Source organism: Neodiprion fabricii, chromosome 6, assembly GCF_021155785.1.
Source record: "Neodiprion fabricii isolate iyNeoFabr1 chromosome 6, iyNeoFabr1.1, whole genome shotgun sequence".
Lineage (NCBI taxonomy): Eukaryota > Metazoa > Arthropoda > Insecta > Hymenoptera > Diprionidae > Neodiprion > Neodiprion fabricii.
In genome coordinates, this window is record NC_060244.1 from 4,331,593 (window position 1) to 4,347,313 (window position 15,721).

The window sequence follows — 15,721 nt, forward strand, 5'->3', positions numbered from 1 at the left end:
ATATTATATGCGGGCTGCTTTGCACTGCGATTCTCCAACGTCGTCCGCGAGGCTCGAGTGTTTTTAAGAAAGAACAAGCTTCGCTTGTGTTCCCGATTCGGAAATGGAACCTCGAACACTTTTTCGCCTATCAAGACACCTGACGCCCCCAAAGAGTACAGATTATTGCACGTTTTTCAGTCGGTTTTGACACCACGCGTGGGCAAAGCACAGGCAAGGCGAAGGAGGCGATAAATTTTCTGGGCCACGCGGACGTTGGCGCCGAAGTCTTGAAGCGAGTCTCGCCTCCCGCCGACTGAGTCCCATGCGGCTTCGTAGTTTGAACACGCAGTTGAAACGCACTTATATCTCGAAGCGTTCCCTCTAGTGTTTATCTATCCCCTCTCGGCCACTCGTTTCTTCTAGCACGTGGATAGCGGGTATATGTTTCGAAATTCCAACGCCCGCGTCCACCGGGAAACTCCTCCTTGATTGGCCCGAACAACGAGATCAGAGATCAAACTGAATTTATGACACATTTTTTCCTTATTGTGAAGCAAACGTTCCGCGAACGCAATTAAGGAAGTGCAAATTATTTCCCCACGTTATTAATACAACTGTTTTTCATTCCACGTATGTGAAGGAAAATTGTGACATCTTGACAGTAGTGTGGTTACTTCGAAAGTAATCGAGCACTTTTTATATCTGTAATGCTGTGCCGGTCAACAAATTCGAGGCTGTTGAATTTCACAAGGAAAATTAATTCAGATCGATTTCGAATATGATTAATGAAACTTCACTTGGGTATCTACGCAGGTATAAAAGAGTTGCATTCCTTGCTATTTGCAGTTAATTTCGTATTTTGTTAGATTAAATCTTTCGTGTAACACGAATCCAATCGTAATATCAATTATTATTTGGCGTGACTTTAACGATAATGACATTGCGATAACTATCGCGATCGAGATAATCACTCACTAAGTACGCGTCTTGTTTGATTTATATCCACTCATCACACTTCCTACGCAGTAATTTTTAACTCATCTACTTTCCGGCTAGAATAAGTTGTGGGTATAATATATGGAGCTTTGTGGGAGGTGTTTTATACTGTTTGAGAATTCAGGTATGATGACGTTATACGTTGGTAGTTCTGAACGTTTTTGAGCCAGTGGCACTCTATAGTCTTAGGTATGAATTGTGTATTCTTGTACGTATTTACGTAAATGCATTTTCACCACCACATCCGATTCGTATTTCGTATATAACTGCAAATTTGCGGTAGTGATAAATAAAGCTGTTGAATAAGAGAGGCGATTAACAGCAATTTCGCAACTCATTACTTAAAAATGGTTACCGAATGCATTGACCTGGCGATATTTCATTCGCCCACAGTCATAAATTCAACGCTTTCTTCGAACGATTATTGCGTGATTTGCGTTTATTTTTATGTTATTAATTCTATATCCAACTTCGAGTCGGTCATGCAAACTGGGATCGAGCATTTCGTTTGCAACGGTGACGAATTTTCAACCAGATTCCGGACTTGCTGGTAAGAATGTTGGCAGTCGGGTCGTACTCGAGCGGGATGCTTGACTTTGAGCAGAGATTTACTTCGTATCCTGAGAGAAGTGCCACCAGGCCAGCCTTCGTCTGCATGTACGCAAAGCGAGTTCCTGGAAGCAAAGAATAAACAATTTTTATCAAGATTCGCTGATCACCGTAATAATCGTTTAAAAAATCATTGAAATGCTATTCGTCTCTGGGCCTTGTAATGTCGTAGAAAGAATAAGCGTCTTGCTGAATACGGATAGAGAAACCCTCGGGTAACGGTGGTTGGTCCTTGGAGCAACCGGTCGTGGCTTTGCACCTGGAGTTCAACTTGAAGGCATAAGTGGTAATGTCTCAGGTAGGCGTCAGCGTATTGTATGCAATGAGCGTGACGACGACATTTTGCCGGACGGCGGGCGGTAAACCCTGCTTACAGTTGCTGGGGCCTGATTGCTAAACTACCTGCTCACCGATGCATATTCTGGGCCCTTCCCCGAAGGGCAGAAACGTGCAATGCTCCCTGGACTTTTTGTTCTCGTCTAGAAAACGGTCCGGATCAAAGAGTGATGGGTCGGAATAGTAGGCAGGGTCGCGGTGGATCGCGTGAATGGGTATTAGAACCTTGGTACCCTCCTCGATGACCGTTTCTGTCCCAGGAATTTTGTAGGCCTTATTGCAGAGGCGGGGGACCATTCCTACCGGTGGGTGCTTTCGCAAGGTTTCTGCAAGAGGATATTTAGAGATTTTAGAATATCAAAATGAGGCAATCGTCTATACAATCGAATAGCGATCAGTTACCACCGTGTGGTTAATATATTAAGCCGCGTAGTTGAATTTGGATGATTAAGGTGAAGAGATCTGTGATGATTGATCACTCCAGCAGGTCGCACAGAAATTCCAATCGAAGTAACCTGTGGCCGTGCGTATATCTACCTTGAATCACTCGGTCCAGGTAGTCCATTTCTGAAATTGCTTCGTAGCAGAAGCTGCGATGTTTGTTCAGGGCTGTATCAATCTCGGCGGTGAGCTTGTTTAGAATTTTCGGGTTCGACGCCAGCTCGTGAAGAGCGAAGCTCATAGTTGTTGAGGACGTCTCGAAGCCGGCGAGGAAAAATATGTAGGCCTGTGCTGCCATCACTTTTTCGTCTATGACTGAAGTAAGATTTATTATGGTAAACGGTAAGGAATACTGTACTTGCGTGCCAGGACTTCTTTCTCACCGATATCCGGATCCTTGAGAATTCTCGTAGCATCGGCCACCTTCCCGGAGTTGGACCCGTGGCAATTTATGTCGCAATCACCGCCGCCGTTTACTTTCCCCTCGTTCTTAATCTGCATTAGCAAGTGCATAAAGTCGGGCCTGATCACTCCGTACTTTTCCCGATACTCGACGAGGTCACGCACGGCGTCCAAAAAGAACGCCGTGACGTCCGGAGGATTAAGGCCCATTTCTAACTACTGAAACATTCCTGGCATGTACATGCGGATTACTCCTTTTACCGCGATTATCGCCGACGGATCACCTTCCGGCACATCTTTCGAAACTCGGAGTCCTCGTTCTGGATGGCGTTTGTCTGAAGCCCGAAGCAGCAGGTACCGATAACTTGTGTTGTAAATTTTGCAGCGAGATTTCTGAATTCCAAATCCTCCTCGGAATCAGCGTACTGCTTCAGAAAGTCCTGAAACGTTTGGAAGTAATTTTAATCTCTTTATTCGCTTCGGTTATCCCGACGCCAGTATAATCTTGATCCTCGATCCCCGACCTTGTATTGCCTCGAGGACTCGGCGATCAGGTCAAACATGTTTCGAATCTTGGCCGCCGTGAAAGCGGGAGTCAGTTTCGTCCTCAGTACTCGCCACCTGGGTCCCCAAAGATTGATAAGGTTGGCTGACAGCGGGTCAACGCTTTCGTTAGACACGATACCTCGACCTTGAGAAATGATAATTATTTTGAAGGGTGATCGACTCTCTCGGGTTATGAGCAAGTACCTTGAAAGTGGGTGAAATCCTTGATCAGAACTAGTTTGATGAGTTTTGGATCCCGTAACAGGAGTACCGGTGTTCTGAGTTCGTAAATTCCCACAAACGAACATCCCTCGTATTTTTTATATATATTCTGCAAACCCTCACCGATCGTAGTTTTGAGCAGAGTAATTTCTTTCGTGTTGCCAAAAATGAGTTGCGGTATTGGAAAGGGGATACCGCGTGCCTTCCAATAGTTGTAATTACACGTGAGGTACCAGTAGATCGAAGCGATAGCCACAAACACCGCAATGGTAACAAAAAGCATGACTTGATAGTGCCAAGAGAAACACTGCCACGAATTTGGATTAGTTGTGGGCATTAGATTATTAGTACTGCGTTCAAGTCGCAGTTTGCAGTTCAACTGGTGTTGCGAAGGTTTTCACGCTGCTGCGACGGTGTAGGAAATAAAAATGAAGACAGAATAGGAAGTGCGAGTGAATGACGTTATGCAACTCCCGACTTCCTACTCGACCGGTTTATCTGGCTCTTAGAACCATACCGGAAGAGATTACGCGGATCAGTTTCCACTGCATTCAACTGTAAACGGATAAAGAGAGAAGTTGCACTCGATGATTTTTGATAGAATTATCTTCTTTAATAAATTCATACTTGATAATGTATGCTTGTAACATAAATATTCATTGGAATATCTCACAAGGAGCTGTACAGTAAAACAATCCATCACGCAGTGGTTCCCTAGCGCTTATATATAGTCGCTGCCACTAGTGACGATAGTTTCAGATACTAGTTCTTGGATGTAGGAAGTGGCAAGGCTTCGTTATTCATATTTGATTTGCTTTAGACCAATGCGCGTGACTTGAAATATGTTTTGATCTTGAAAAATGTCCACCCCCGGAGTTGTCGCAGATTTTTATCGTAGGGCCATTATCACTGTTTTCATTTAGAAAGAATCTCAAAAATCTCGCTACTCAGCGTATAAAAATTGTTCGCCCCAAATAAGTTTAAAATAGAAAGTTACAAGTGAAAAACATCGAAAATACTGCGCAAACTTCTAAGTTGTTTCGCCTGGCCATTTCCGAACTGGCAACTGGATATGCATGAATGTAAGACATCCATAAAACGTTACAATACTAACCACAGTAACTCCAAGTGGAAGAATCCCGTGACCAAATATCAGAAAAAGCGTCCAAATATTTGAAATATCTATAGATGAGATATAACATGAAAAGAAGTAAACTAAGAATTCGATACCAACTTCGCACACCAACGTGGTGTAACACCTCGCATCAGGTCCCCAGGAGACCAGCCCGTGGATTCCGCATTCCGCACAGCTAGCACTCACTTTATTTCATTGTGCAGGCTATCCCAATCGACACGCTGGTAGCCACACACTCTCACAATACGACATTACACGCGTATTTACACATGGATACATCGTTATCCTATAGCTCTTACAACTTGCTAGCGCGACGTTCGGAGCAATACTGGCTCGATACTGTCAGCTCATATTCTGGCTAACCAACCGCGATACTTATCGATAGTTCGCAGATCATCTCGTGTTTACAATTATTCGGTTCTTACTTACTTTTTCTACTGTACATCTTTCATATTTACTTCACTCTTCAAGGTAACGGTCTTTATAGTAAACGAATCGAGTAATTGGATGTAATTACTTTATTTTACCAGTATTATTGTTTCATCAAATTGAAAAATTGTTTCATATATTTCCGATCAACACATACTGTAGTATCCGTGTTATTGAGCGAGCACAGAGACTTGTTTGTGTCAAACATGAAATTCTAGCTAATTGTAAGCCGTACGGGTATGAAAATTGAAATAAAGAAAAGCGAAGGCGAGTCGGTCATATTTTTTGTAATACATCTGAACCGTATTTTATTTGTATAACCCATTCTTTCCTTACCTAATTTATATCAACAATAGCTCGGAACACTCACATAAGTACAGGGCCACTTCCTAATATCGCTGATCTTTGGTCAAAATGTATTTTCAGCCAAGCCAGGCGTAGTGGCAAATACATGCGCCAAAAAACCGGTCTTTCTAGAAACGAGATTTCAAGAAACAGGCTTTTGGTTTCCAAATATATGACTGAGATATCGTTGTACCGGCTCCTGCGTTCGTTGCTATAATATAACTCGGTCATTGTTAAAATGCAGATCCCGGAATTTAGTCACGCGAGAGTTCTGCTATTGACTGTGATCCTGAACTTCGTTCTCTCCTTTCTCAGTGCGGGGGCAACGACGGAGCTTTCGGATATTGGCAAGACATTAGCGAGCATCCGTAGAGCCGCAAAAATTGTCGTAGGAAGTACGGATAAAGCAGAAAATTCGTCTCGTTGCGTGAGAGACATCAAATTACTTTGGGAAAGTTTTGCCGCTGGAGAAAAATGGGCTCTGCAAAGTGAGTAGTGATAAAATGAATAAAACATATCATTCAAATGATGGTCTCAAGTGGCGAGCTGTTAGATGCAAGTATAAAATTAACTTCTTGCGATCATGCAGTGCTGGACGCATCGTCCAAAATTCAACCTGGTATCCTGAAAGGAAATGTCCACGATTTGGGAATGTACGACGAATGCGAGGAGGTTGGTGTCCGGTACAATCCCTCGAACATCACAGGACAACACTGTATGATCTCGTTGTTGGTCTCCCCCGAGTTTTTTAGCGATCCTTCAGTAATGTTGTTAATGGAAAGGTTATCTCCACTGGGTCAGAGTGCCGAAAATGCCGTGAGTTTGAGCTCGTCTATTTGTTTGCCTTCGTCCTGTGACGAGAAAGATGTCTTGAGGATCATCCAACGAATCAGCGATCGAACACCAGAATTTTCAAGGTCAGGAACAAGGATTGCCAAGGTAATATGTTCGCGATCATCCGAGAATGACTTGACTCTGCCGGAAATTCTGACTATGTGAGTTTAAAAAAGGATACTGGTCAGCTGTGATAAAGGTCAGTGTATCACGTTTGACACCGTATTTTCATTTCCTAGATTCTTCGTCACCGTGCTTGTGATTTTCCTGATATTTTGCACCATCTGCGATCATCTGGGGGGAATCGGGAACCATGATTCGTCTCAAGCGGTAAAGATACTGTCGAAATTTTCGCTCCAAAAAAGTACGCTGGATTTGTTGAATTCAAAAACTAAACCGGGCACAATGTCGGCTATTCACGGACTGCGAGTATTAAGCACGTGTTGGGTTGTCCTTGTTCACCGGTGCTTTATCACTGCGATTAGTCCTGTTGCAAACCTGGCTGACTTCTTGGCAGTGAGTATTGCATGGTTAGCTTAAAAACTTACCGTACCAAGTTCTCCATAATTTTGACAAGCCTTGTTCAATTGATATGAACAACAAAAAGAAGATGCTTATTTCCAGTGGCAGAGTAGATGGTACGCATTGTTCGTTTTCATGATATCTTTTACGGTTGATGTCTCTTTCGTTGTCAGTGGCTTTCTGACGAGTCACCAGCTTCTGAAATCCAACGGTTCATCAGGGAAGAAGTTCAACTTACCCAAGACCTGTTTTCATCGATACATTAGGTGTGTAGAAAAATTACATTCATTACATTGTTGCACCAAGTCTTTCATTATCATTGCTGAGAAGCTTTTACACCTTGCCAATATTCCGCACACATACGCCTTTCGTCGAATCGTCTGATATTCGTTGCAGATTAACACCATGCATCGCGGTTTTGATTCTGTTAACCGCATTCTGTCTTCGTCACGTCGGATCTGGCCCAGTATGGAAACACTTGATTGGCATCATGGTAGACAGTTGCCGAGAGAATTGGTGGACCAATCTTTTTTACTTGCAAAATGTTATAAATCCACAGAACATGGTGAGCAATTAATTGTAGAAGGTTATACCTTCACAGAGTTGAAAAAATATAATAAAATAAAAATGTTGAATTGCAGTGTTTACCACATACTTGGCATTTGGCCGCTGACATGCAACTATTTTGGATATCTCGAGTCATCCTGACCGCTTCGTATTACTGGTCAAAACACACCCGCAGAATTCTCAGCTTCTCTCTTTTTGTATCGGTAATTGTGCCACCGGTTCTCTTTGCCATCAACGGTCACACAAGCGCATTCTTGAAAGTCAGAAATAACACGAGGTGAGTGTCATCGACAGTAGTCAATAATGTGCACCTATATTGTAACGTGGTTTTTTTTATGCTCGCTACAAACATCTATCCGAACCCCAAGCGGAATCAAAAATTAAACTACTGATACTAATCCTCGATTAATGTTCATCGCATTTTTAGCGTACCGGAGTTCCGGGAAAACTTCGTCAACGTTTACATGTCCACCGTTCATCGATCATCCGCTTATCTGGTGGGCGTTGTTCTCGGATACGTAATTGCAACGACGAAGCTTCGTCTATCCAAGGTGATGCGACCGAGTATTTGCCGAGGGGCTGCTCACTTAGGAAATCATTGAACCATTTTACAAAAAATCAGATAGGCAATCGCTAGGAATCGCTGGAAATCGATTCCTTTCGGAAATCGATGAACCACGGAATAAGCGAGTGAGCAGCCCCTCGGTATCTGCGCTTCATTCCCACGAGTCTTCCACCAACGATGTTTTTCCGCCTTGTGTTTTAGCTCCAGGTAGCAATCCTCTGGACCGTGGCATGCTCTCTCATGTCACTGTGTGCCATTGCCACTTGGCACCTTTACAGCGATTCCTATGTCTACGACGTGGTCTTCGAATCAGCGTACGCAGCCTTTGCTCGACCTGCATGGGCAATCGCAGTGGCGTGGATAATTTACGCATGCACTCAGGGCTACGGGGGTGAGCATTTACGAAAAATTTGAGATCAATCAGGTCGGCTGATTCACTTTATTTGGTAATGATTTAGGTCCCATCGCGGAGACGCTTTCATGGCCAGGTTTTCTACCTCTGAGTCGACTCTCGTATTGCGTTTATTTGGTCCATCTTGTGATACAGGTTTCGACTGCAGCTGTGACCCGGACTTCGGTCGTGTTTTTGAAGTTTCAAATCGTGAGTACACCTTTGGAATTAAGTAGCGTTCACAACGCTTTTGTATAACTACTGGCAATGAACATTGCTTTGCAGTTTCATTTGTTTTGGGGTGATCTGGCGATCTCAATTGGAATGGCCTTTCTGTTCAATATTTTCATTGAAGCCCCGGTGATGGTTCTCGAAAAAAGTTTCAAAGGTTTTCACTGGAGTTGGGACACGTCACGGCTGAACTTTGTGAAAATGATTGGCAAGACATACGCAAGAGGGAAATCTGTGAAATTTGAATGAAATTTATTAACTTCTAACGTTTCAGTATCTTCATCTAGCTGTCGGACAGTGCGTAGTGATTGTACCAAACAGGTCGGTCATAAGAAGTTCCGATGACATCAGCTGCAAATCCAACGGAACGATTAGTCAGTGGACCGTGTCAACAATTTTAAGACATTTTGCTGTACCTATCAATTGTTTGCAAATAAATACATAGTCGCTTAAACATTTCGGTGTGAAATTCAGTAAAATTGATACAGACATTGTATGAAGATTTGCTTATAATAAATAAACGTAATGAAAACTTTGAACTAAATTTATATTCTCTCTGTTCAACCACGCAGATCAATCGACGTTCACGAATTTACATCTCCTCAAAGATGCTGACCAATTATTTGATCTTTCAACTACTTAATTTTCTGCAACTTGTTACTGATTTTAATTAAAGCACAACGAAGATTGTGCAGGTTGCACAGTCAGCCGCTAAGGCTGGCCTCTGGATCATCAATAGGAGGTAAGTCAATTCGAAGCCACAGCTGATAGTGAAGGTAAATGAAGATTACTTTATCGTCTGCAGTCATTTTTCTCAGTAAATCATTAGTCGGGTTCGTTGCCACTGTGAGTCGCTCTTCCTCAAAGTTGCTCAGGGTCTGGCTTATCTGTTCAGTAATTTGTCTCCGATGAGTGAACAAGCTTAGCACGATGATCGTTCCTAAAGTGGACTCTGATGGTCGATTTCTTTTGATCGCTAGTTCGTTTTAAATACAATCGTTACAAGGAGCGACGAGTCACTCTGCTCCGCAATTCTTTAATCTACGTTATACGTTAGGATGTATGGATATGGTATAAAATGTTTGAATACAAAGTATTCATTATGAAATAGTTCGATATTTCTCATTTGATCCCATATATGCCATGGATTCAGCAACGTGAAAAATTTCCGTACTCGCACCTTTAAATAAATTTATCAAAAAAGTCAATTTCCAAAATTATTTTTGAATTCAGCACTTTACCATTTTTTCGTGAAAATAAAATATGATTTCGACACTTCGATCCATAATTTTGGAATGGCCGTCTCGACTTTCAAAATTTTCGTATTATTTTTTAACTCAGTAGGTAGACGAGATAACTTCCATTTGTGTACTTTTATCAAAGTCAAATGTGTTTTCGAAGTTTAGATCCGCTACATTGGTTCTATCGTTTTTAAAATTTCACCTAAATGAAAAGATTTTAACAATTTTTGGCCAGTCTTTTGTGCGTCGTCTTTTTCTTTCATTTGTCAGCGCACCGATACACGGCACAGTGGCCGAGGACTCTACAAAGTCACTAACATTGACCGTCGATCATCATTTCCACAAATTTGTAGCCGATAATCATCTTTCCGATGCAATATCCTGTGCATCAAAGTTCATTTTTTCGTCATGGCCGTGTACTCATTAAGTTCCACGTGCCAGGTGGAATTTCGCTGGCGAAAGGCTGAATCAGTTACGGGAATTTCTTGACACGTTTTACATCGATCTTGATCACGATAAAGGCTTTAATCCGTCGGGCCTGCTGTAATCTTATCCAGTCGACACGTGATAGTATCCTTTGGTTTTTACGTAGTATTGTTGTCATATAAAGTATCTCATGGATTTATTGCGCGGTGACATATATTCTACAAAATTAACGCGTTGGAATCCCGTATTTTGTAGTAAATGTTAAAAATTGTCCCAAGTTGATTAATTTAAGATGAAATATTGTCGAGCATTGGATTACTCTGTAATTTGATTTGGAGATTCATCTATGCCAGAAAATAAACGACGGGGTTGTATTCCCGTGATGGGAAAGCCCAAAACTTTTTCAGATTCATGATAAAATCTGAGGAGGCTTGAGTAATCTGCGATTAAAATAGTACACTTTGGACTTGACTAATGCATCAAAGGTCGACAAGTCAAGTATCGTTACTAATTCCGAATAATGAATTTCAATACTCGCCAGACGCATTCACAGACGAAACGCTTTTATCGATAAGAGGAAGTGCGATGAGTTGGCAAGAGACATATTATTGTTCACGCGTTGATAAAAATAAGTTATTTACACCTTCGATTAAGAAGGGATCCATGTATAGTAGAATCTCGATCATCTAGGCATCGGTTAATGGGACAGCAGATGATCGGTGCTGGTCATCGATATTGTATAAAAAGAACGAAGTAAACGACATCATCTGATCAACTCCGAAGAAATACCAGCGTTGTATAAACAAGACTCGATAAGATATTTTTCTCTACAAGGAAAGGTCGAGAATACATCCATCGATTTGTAGATAGGTGTTGATGTGTAGATAGGTTTCTATTGTACATCCTGGCATAGTAAAATCGCAAGAAAATTGTAACGAAAGCTTATTGGGATAATCTATTACGCATTACCAAATGTTCCCCCTTGAGTCCCATCCAGTTTGCGTAAGTGATCGAGGTTCTACTGTACATTATTTTGATATGCGGTCACGTTGTCATCCATTGGGCAGCAGAATGAACGATCATGCAGGTGTGATGGTGTTTGCAAGATTAACCACGACTACTCGAATACAATATATTGCGGGAATCCGTTGAATGAAATCACATTCGAATGTGATAGATAATAGTCGCTGTTCGGTATTTCATATATTTGCTCTGTTATCGCTGTGTGCATTCTGGACGTATTGTTCACTCGAATCAGACCAATTCAATCTCAGTAGCAAAATGTTTTTGATCCATTGCGGGCATGCGACAGTTTTACTGTTCGCTTTGTTGCAAAGTTTAGCTTCCGCGGTATCGGTGAATGATGCGGAAAACACTAAGGCAGTGCTCCAACAGGCCTTCGACGACCTGCGATCTCCGTTGAGGGATGAAATCATTTCTGCAGTAAGATCGTCCGATTCTACTTGCGAGGAGGAACTCGCAGCATGGAATCAGGCAATTCAATCCGGTCAGCTGTGGGCGCTGCAAAGTGAGTATGGATAAATTCTCGTCGATGGTTTACAACGGCGTAATAAAAAAATTGAGAAATCTTCGGTTTACGATTGTGTTTTTTGGCCAACAGTGTTGGATGCAGCTTCGAAAATTCAGTCGGGAATCCTGAACGGTAACATACGTGACCTCGGGATGTACGGCGAGTGCATCGGGGCCAATGGTCAGTACAATAACGTCACTGTTCAGGGAAAGCATTGCATGATTGCACTTGGCTTGGCGTCCAATACATCCAGCAATGCAACCAGCGATACGTCCATGGGGATCACGACTTCGTCAATTTGCGTGCCATCGTCTTGCAATGAGACCGATGTTGTGGAGCTTATAAATAGCGTTCTTAATAACACCACGATCATCAGCGACTTAGGACTTACAGTTAATACAGCGAGCTGTACGCCCTTAGAATATGGAGATTTCACCGTCGAAGAAATTTTGACAATGTAAGATACAGCGCCGAAAATTTCACGATAATAGAATCACAGAATACTTCATTCGATAAATGGCAAATCCCTTTCAGAACATTCTTTTCGACGATTGGAGCGTTCGTCGTGGGGTGCACCATTTGCGATTTCGTGCGAAGACGCGAATATGCTGCAGAGTTTACTTTAATGAACACTCTGGCGAAATTTTCTCTGTACACCAACACGCTCAACATTTTTAAAATGAAAGTCACCCCTGAAACTCTGCCAGCTATACATGGCATTCGATTCTTGAGCACATGTTGGGTCGTGTTCGGTCATCGTTACGTCACGTCATTGTTGAGGCCGATGGTTAACCTCTTGGATATTCCGGAAGTAAGTGGTAATTTTCAGAGAAACGAGGAGTAAGGGTAACAGGTAATTAAGCAGCCTCCGCGAGTGATTAGAAATTCCTCTCCCATACATAACGGAATTGTGTAAGGCTACCTCTTTTTTACTTTCGAGTGACAAATAGCGACATAAGAGATTCAATACTCACTTACAGTGGTTGAATTCGTGGACTTCTCTTTACATCTTGTTGGGACCGTTTGCCGTCGACACTTTCTTCGTGGTCAGTGGATTTTTAATGAGTCATCTGCACTTCAAGGCGATAAAAGCTGGAAAGAATATCAATTTGCCGATGATGTACCTTCACCGTTACCTTAGGTAGGCTAGAAATTTCACCTCAAAACATGGTGTCACTTACTTATTTTGTAGAACACTGAAAATTAAAAGACGCAAAGAGGGTGTTTTCTTGATGCACTCGATGTATTTGAATGAAACCATCGCTGAAATGTTTTTGTCGACGAATAAAACATTTCCGAGTTCGTTTCATTCAAATAGATCTAGTGCTTGTATCCGAAACTGAAAACCACCCCATCGAATGCCTACCTTTGGGAGCAGTTTTCATCCCTTTAAACCGTTTGCCCGCCACTTAAAAATATGATTAACTTTTAGTCTTCAATGTTCAACATTTCTACAACATACATGAGCTGCAATGAAATCGCAGGGGGATACCAAACTAATGTTCCTAGTTAGTCTGCCCCGATGTACAGAGTCTGACTAAAATAATCTTCTCGACTTTGCAGATTAACGCCATGCGTCGCCGCGATCGTGTTATTCACGGCTGTTCTGCTCCATCGCACTGCAAACGGTCCCGTATGGAACACGATGACCTTCATCGTACAACCTTGTCGTGACAATTGGTGGGTCAATTTATTGTACGTACAGAACTTCGTACGCAAGGAAGAAATGGTGAGTAAATTTTCGCCTTGCATCAAGCCATACGTAGTTAGTTCACCACTGCCACGAGGCTTAGGAACCAATGGCGACGGCATCTTTTGATATCATTTAAACGAAATCGTGCAAAATTCCAGTGCTTGCCTCACACCTGGTACTTGGCTGTTGACATGCAACTCTTCTGGATAACTCCACTAATCTTCTATCCGTTGCAACGCTGGCCAAAAATTGGACTTGGTATTCTCGGAAGCTTTCTTGTGGCCTCTGTGGTTACGCCAGGTGTCGTTCTTGGTGTAAACGGCTACTCCAACGCACTCATCAATTTCGAGCTGGGGTAAGCGAGTGCGGCTGGTGGATCATGTCGTTGAGTAGTTTGTGTCGGTTGTTGACAATCATTTATCTCGCAGGCTAGGATCGCTGGACGCCTTCTACAAGTTTTACATACCCACTTACAATCGAGCCTGTGCCTACTTCGTCGGAATCATATTGGGTTACTCCACGATAAATCGGAAAAGGCTGTTCACTCCGGTAACTGAAAGTCATATAAAATTAGACAAATCACTGAATTCTTGATGTACGTTTTCTCGACTCAATTCATTTGTGATTGATTTGTGTCTTACTTACTTTCAGGTAAGCGCATCAATCGCCTGGGCTGTCGCCGCTGTGCTTCTGATATTTTGCGCCGGTGCTACTCATCATTCCTACAACAGTAATTATGCGTATAATCTGGCGGTGGAAATTTTTTACGCCTTAATATTGCGTCCATGCTGGTCCATCGCCATAGCTTGGATGATTTACGCGTGTACTCACGGCTACGGAGGTGAGTATCGATCAGAATTTTCAACCTTATTATTATGCCACTATGTCGGTTTGTAATTAGAAATTATTTACCGAATTTGATTAAAAATATTTCAGGTCCCATCACTCGCTTTTTATCGCTACCATTCTTCCTGCCTCTGAGTCGATTGTCATATTGCATATATCTGGTGCATTTTGTGATTCAATTGGCGAAGAATTCAGCTTCGCAAGTTCCTACCTTATTTTCAAATTTTGACTTGGTAAGTTTGTTGATCTTTTCTTATGGCTTGGTCCTTCTTTTACCGATAATATTCAATTTCCTTGCAGTTTAACGAGTACATAAGTGATCTGCTGCTGGCCATCCCGATAGCATTTGTCTTCAGTTTATTTATCGAATCTCCAGTTATAGCATTAGAGAAAATTCTCACAAGTCGTGGTGGGAAACCAGAACCTCTGAGAAAGTTGAAAACTGACAACGAAAAGAAGACTGGGATTCGTAACGATGGGATGGATGAATGCTGATCTCAAAGTTTATAATGCTTAACTTACATCCTTACGTCTTCGTTCCTTTTTTCACCTTGCCTGTATCTTATTTATAATTTAATAAATAAAAGTTATTTCATCTGTACTGCAGTGTCACGTTGGATTCACGTCAAATTCCATCTAGCGCGAAATAGTGTATATTATATATGTTAATTACATAGAATAATCAGCCAATAACCGAGTAATCAATAAAGCAAATGAAAGCAAATGAAGTAACTTGGCACTTCTAATTGGCAGTATATTTCACGTATAGCCAGATGGATCGTCCGGGTCTCTGTTTTCTTGGATCATTGTCGGGTAGAGTTCTGCTCACGTGGAGGTCGCGTACTGAATAAAACTATTTTTCCTTCTATAAATTACGCGAAAGAAATAAGAATTTGTCATTTAGAAAGCAGACTCACACTTCGTGTTGATCGGTGTCACAGTTTGTCGAAGGAACCGAGCGGTTATTTTTAATACTGTTGATTCTATTGATTCGAGAGAGTTATTTACGTTATCACGTCGACCGAAGTATATATTGATACAACAACGCTGAAATTTCAGAATACAAATTTTCCAATTATTGTGTTTACGGAGTACACAATTAGGTCATGCTTTTAAATATTTTCCTTCAACGCCACAATGAGTTTTTCTTCTGCTCTACTTTTTATGTTATTTGTAGAGGTCTATTAATCCGATATTAACATTTTTTCCACAATCATTCTGTCTTCAAAATTTTTTACTACGTACCGGACTTCAGTTTTCAGCTTTTCGAAATTACCGATGCATTCATATTGCATTGTCTTCTGTTTATCTTATGCAGCCGATAAGTTGTCAGTCGCAGAGCTCATTTGCCGTATATTTTATTACCTTTTCTCTTCGACGATATATCTAACTTCCCGTTACTTCATATGCCTGAATTTCTTGTATCGTTAC

The 15,721-nt window shown here is 41.8% G+C and overlaps 2 protein-coding genes across 2 annotated transcripts; one reads left to right on the top strand and one right to left on the bottom strand.

Annotated features, from left to right (window-relative positions):
• Positions 1-1,454: 1,454 nt before the first annotated feature.
• LOC124184808 (cytochrome P450 6a8-like) lies at positions 1,455-5,262 on the bottom strand. Its single transcript, XM_046574911.1, has 8 exons — positions 4,769-5,262; positions 3,517-4,089; positions 3,291-3,457; positions 3,036-3,206; positions 2,748-2,982; positions 2,461-2,679; positions 1,998-2,249; positions 1,455-1,652 (listed from the first exon to the last, which is right to left on the bottom strand). Exons 2-8 carry the CDS (start codon positions 3,869-3,871, stop codon positions 1,459-1,461), a joined length of 1,593 nt encoding a protein of 530 aa, XP_046430867.1. The 5' UTR covers positions 3,872-4,089; positions 4,769-5,262; the 3' UTR covers positions 1,455-1,458.
• A 348-nt stretch (positions 5,263-5,610) lies between these two features.
• LOC124184809 lies at positions 5,611-14,988 on the top strand. Its single transcript, XM_046574912.1, has 21 exons — positions 5,611-5,931; positions 6,033-6,438; positions 6,517-6,793; positions 6,881-7,065; positions 7,196-7,364; positions 7,441-7,643; positions 7,794-7,917; positions 8,133-8,322; positions 8,390-8,532; positions 8,608-8,801; positions 9,230-9,295; positions 11,390-11,748; positions 11,842-12,208; positions 12,286-12,562; positions 12,732-12,892; positions 13,315-13,480; positions 13,603-13,799; positions 13,873-13,993; positions 14,096-14,285; positions 14,381-14,523; positions 14,591-14,988. Exons 1-21 carry the CDS (start codon positions 5,682-5,684, stop codon positions 14,783-14,785), a joined length of 4,383 nt encoding a protein of 1,460 aa, XP_046430868.1. The 5' UTR covers positions 5,611-5,681; the 3' UTR covers positions 14,786-14,988.
• Positions 14,989-15,721: the final 733 nt, after the last annotated feature.

What these genes read in the sequence shown, in the direction of transcription:
- LOC124184808 (XM_046574911.1), bottom strand. Translation starts at nt 3,871, where the DNA reads ATGCCCACAACTAATCCAAATTCGTGGCAGTGTTTCTCTTGGCACTAT. An exon ending in GGATTTCACCCACTTTCAAG is followed by an intron (nt 3,458 to 3,516) that starts GTACTTGCTCAT and finishes TCATTTCTCAAG; the next exon opens with GTCGAGGTATCGTGTCTAAC. An exon ending in GGAAGGTGATCCGTCGGCGA is followed by an intron (nt 2,983 to 3,035) that starts TAATCGCGGTAA and finishes ATGTTTCAGTAG; the next exon opens with TTAGAAATGGGCCTTAATCC.
- LOC124184809 (XM_046574912.1), top strand. Translation starts at nt 5,682, where the DNA reads ATGCAGATCCCGGAATTTAGTCACGCGAGAGTTCTGCTATTGACTGTG. An exon ending in TTATAAATCCACAGAACATG is followed by an intron (nt 7,365 to 7,440) that starts GTGAGCAATTAA and finishes GTTGAATTGCAG; the next exon opens with TGTTTACCACATACTTGGCA. An exon ending in ATGCACTCAGGGCTACGGGG is followed by an intron (nt 8,323 to 8,389) that starts GTGAGCATTTAC and finishes GTAATGATTTAG; the next exon opens with GTCCCATCGCGGAGACGCTT.